Below are 3,460 nucleotides of genomic sequence, written 5' to 3' on the forward strand. Positions count from 1 at the left end.
ATAGCTTTATATGTATGAATCGAATGATGTTATGGACATCATTACTACCTCAAGTTTTCTGGATAAAGCTACTGGAAATGAGAAAAATGGATCTAGCTTCAAAGGATCTTGGATGGCTTGAAAGTTCTTGAAATAGAATCATGACACAAAAACAAGTTCAAGTAAGATTTCCACTCGAAATAAGATTGTTATAGTTATAGAAGTTGAATCAAAGTTTGAATATGAGTATTACCTTGTATTAGAAAGATATCTTACTGTAAATAAGAAAGATTTCTTGAGGTTGGATGATCACTCTACAAGATTGGAAGTAAGCTAGCAAACTTGGAAGTATTCTTGATTTTATGAAACTAGAACTTGTAGAATTTATGAAAAATACTTAGAACTTGAAGATAGAACTAGAGAGAGATCAATTAGATGAATAAAATTGAAGAATGAAAGTGTTTATAGGTGTTTTTGTTCGTTGGTATATGGATTAGATATAAAGGATATGTAATTTTGTTTTCATGTAAATAAGTCATGAATGATTACTCATATTTTTGTAATTTTATGAGATATTTCATGCTAGTTGCCAAATGATGGTTCCCACATGTGTTAGGTGACTCACATGGGCTGCTAAGAGCTGATCATTGGAGTGTATATACCAATAGTACATACATCTAAAAGCTGTGTATTGTACGAGTACGAATACGGGTGCATACGAGTAGAATTGTTGATGAAACTGAACGAGGATGTAATTGTAAGCATTTTTTTTAAGTAGAAGTATTTTGATAAGTGTCTTGAAGTCTTTCAAAAGTGTATGAATACATATTAAAACACTACATGTATATACATTTTAACTGAGTCGTTAAGTCATCGTTAGTCGTTACATGTAAGTGTTGTTTTGAAACCTTTAGGTTAACGATCTTGTTAAATGTTGTTAACCCATTGTTTATTAAATCAAATGAGATGTTAAATTATTACATTATCATGATATCATGATGTATTAATATATCTTAATATGATATATATACATTAAATGTCGTTACAACGATAATCGTTACATATATGTCTCGTTTCAAAATCATTAAGTTAGTAGTCTTGTTTTTACATATGTAGTTCATTGTTAATATACTTAATGATATGTTTACTTATCATAATATCATGTTAACTATATATATGTCCATATATATGTCATCATATAGTTTTTACAAGTTTTAACCTACGTGAATCACCGGTCAACTTGGGTGGTCAATTGTCTATATGAAACCTATTTCAATTAATCAAGTCTTAACAAGTTTGATTGCTTAACATATTGGAAACACTTAATCATGTAAGTATAAATTTCATTTAATATATATAAACATGGAAAAGTTCGGGTCACTACAGGCATGGCCGTTGGGGTGTATTGAACTCGAATTGGAATTAGCAGATGATAATGATCCCTCTCGCTCTCGAGATGTGCCCATTGAATTTTGCATGGTACGCTCTTACTCTTGTTACAATGCGCTTTTAGGAAGAGTTACTTTGTAGAAGTTTAGCGCGGTGCCTTCAACAGTTCATGGTATGATAAAATTTCCTACCAAGCAAGGAATAGCAATCATCCGGATAGAGTCTGAAAGGGCGCTTTGTGCATCCATCACGCCACCAAAATCGCTTCCTACCAGTGATGAACAAATGTGAAGCTGCACTATTATTGTCAATCCAAAGCACCCATACAAGCGAATTCAGATTGGGGGCAACTTATCCAACGACGTCAAAGTCAAGTTGCGGAATATGCTGATAACCAATATGGTTGTTTTTGCATGGAGTGAAGAGGACATGACGGGAGTACCTCACGAAATAGTAGAGCACAAGTTATATGCTAGCCCAAGTTTAACTCCGGTGTGATAAAAGAAAAGGCCTATGGCCCCGGAAAGAAGAGAATGGCAGCGAATGGAGGTGGAAAAGCTAGTGAATACGAACATACTTAGGGAGGTGCACTATCAAACTTGGGTAGCAAATCCCATCTTACTCAAAAAGGCTGATGGTTCATGACGCACTTGCGTTGATTTCAAGGATATTAACAAAGCGTGTCCCAAAGACAACTATCCTCTTCCGAAGATAGATTGGAAAGTTGAATCATTATCTGGGTCCAGATTTAAATGTTTCTTGGATGTATACAAGGGGTACCATTAGATTCAGATGGCGAAGAGGACAAGACCGCATTCCATACAGATCAAGGGATCTATTGTTACACAAAAATGCCCTTTGGACTGAAAAACACGGGCCCAACCTATCAGCGAGTGGTCGATGCTGCGTTTAAAGACTAAATCGGTAGGAACCTTGAAGCTTATGTTGACGATTTGGTTATCAAAAGAAATATGGAAGTGCAATTGCTGGATGACATACTTGAAACGTTCAAATCCCTGCGCAAAATCAACACGAAGCTTAAGTTCGCAAAGTGTAGTTTTGGGGAAGAAGTGGGAAAATTCCTGCGGCACATAGTAACCCCAAGAGGAATTCGTGCAAATCCTAATAAAATTGAAGCGGTGGAACAGATGCAGTCACCAAAATCCAGAAAAGATGCACTAACATGCTTCTTGTTAAAAGAAGCTGAGAGGTCTTTGCCATTCTTCCATACTTTAAAGAACTTATTGAAAAAGTCAGACTTCAAGTGGACAGAGTAGGCCGAGAAAGCTTTTCTAGAAATGAAGGCACTTTTGAAAGAATTGCCTACTTTAACCGCGCCAGTGGTAGGAGAAACATTAATGCTGTATCTTACGACTTCGAAAGAAGCCATAAGCTCTTTTCTTGTCACAGATAGGGGGCAGGTATGTATCATGCTTTGTTTATTTTTTATACGCATAGAAAGTTATATGTTTATGTGTATGTGCAACCCATTCTCTAAAACGCGGGTACAGATGCATGTATACTTTGTCAGTAAGGCGCTTAGTGGTAGTGAGGTTAATTACACTCCAATGGAAAAGCTGGTATACGCGCTTGTGCACACAGCTCGTAGGTTGCGTCGATATTTCCAAGCGCATCCTATAGTGGTATTGACTGACCAACCAATAAGACAGGTACAAGTCGCGGAACGCGCTACCTATGTATAACTTAATCTTATAAGTCACTTTTAGCGTGCATGGATTAGATGCGACATACTGACAATGATTGTATCATCACAGGTGCTGTACAAACCTGACGTTTCGGGGCGATTGGCTAAATTAGATATAGAATTGGGGGAGCACGAAATAAACTTATCTCCGCGAACAGCTGCCAAAGGATAGATATTGGCAGATTACTTGGCTGAAACTACGGTCGAGATAGAAGCGTCAAAGGAGAGTATCACAACCGATCCACTAGAAAGTCAACCTTGGGAATTGTATGGGTGGCTGCTCTAGCCTTTGATCACTTGCGCAGAAATGTATGGGTGGAATAACTAACACAGAAATCTATTGATGAGAAATCCACCATCGCGCCTATCGAGGAAGAAAGCCCAAAC

At 37.1% G+C, this 3,460-nt stretch overlaps 1 protein-coding gene across 1 annotated transcript; it reads left to right on the top strand.

Annotated features, from left to right (window-relative positions):
* The first annotated feature begins 2,666 nt into the window (after nucleotides 1–2,666).
* On the top strand, nucleotides 2,667–3,245 carry LOC139874993 (uncharacterized). Its single transcript, XM_071862380.1, has 3 exons — nucleotides 2,667–2,789; nucleotides 2,880–3,038; nucleotides 3,144–3,245. The coding sequence occupies exons 1-3, from the start codon at nucleotides 2,667–2,669 to the stop codon at nucleotides 3,243–3,245; spliced, it is 384 nt and encodes a 127-aa protein (XP_071718481.1).
* The last annotated feature ends 215 nt before the right edge of the window (nucleotides 3,246–3,460 follow it).

Source organism: Rutidosis leptorrhynchoides, chromosome 11, assembly GCF_046630445.1.
Source record: "Rutidosis leptorrhynchoides isolate AG116_Rl617_1_P2 chromosome 11, CSIRO_AGI_Rlap_v1, whole genome shotgun sequence".
Lineage (NCBI taxonomy): Eukaryota > Viridiplantae > Streptophyta > Magnoliopsida > Asterales > Asteraceae > Rutidosis > Rutidosis leptorrhynchoides.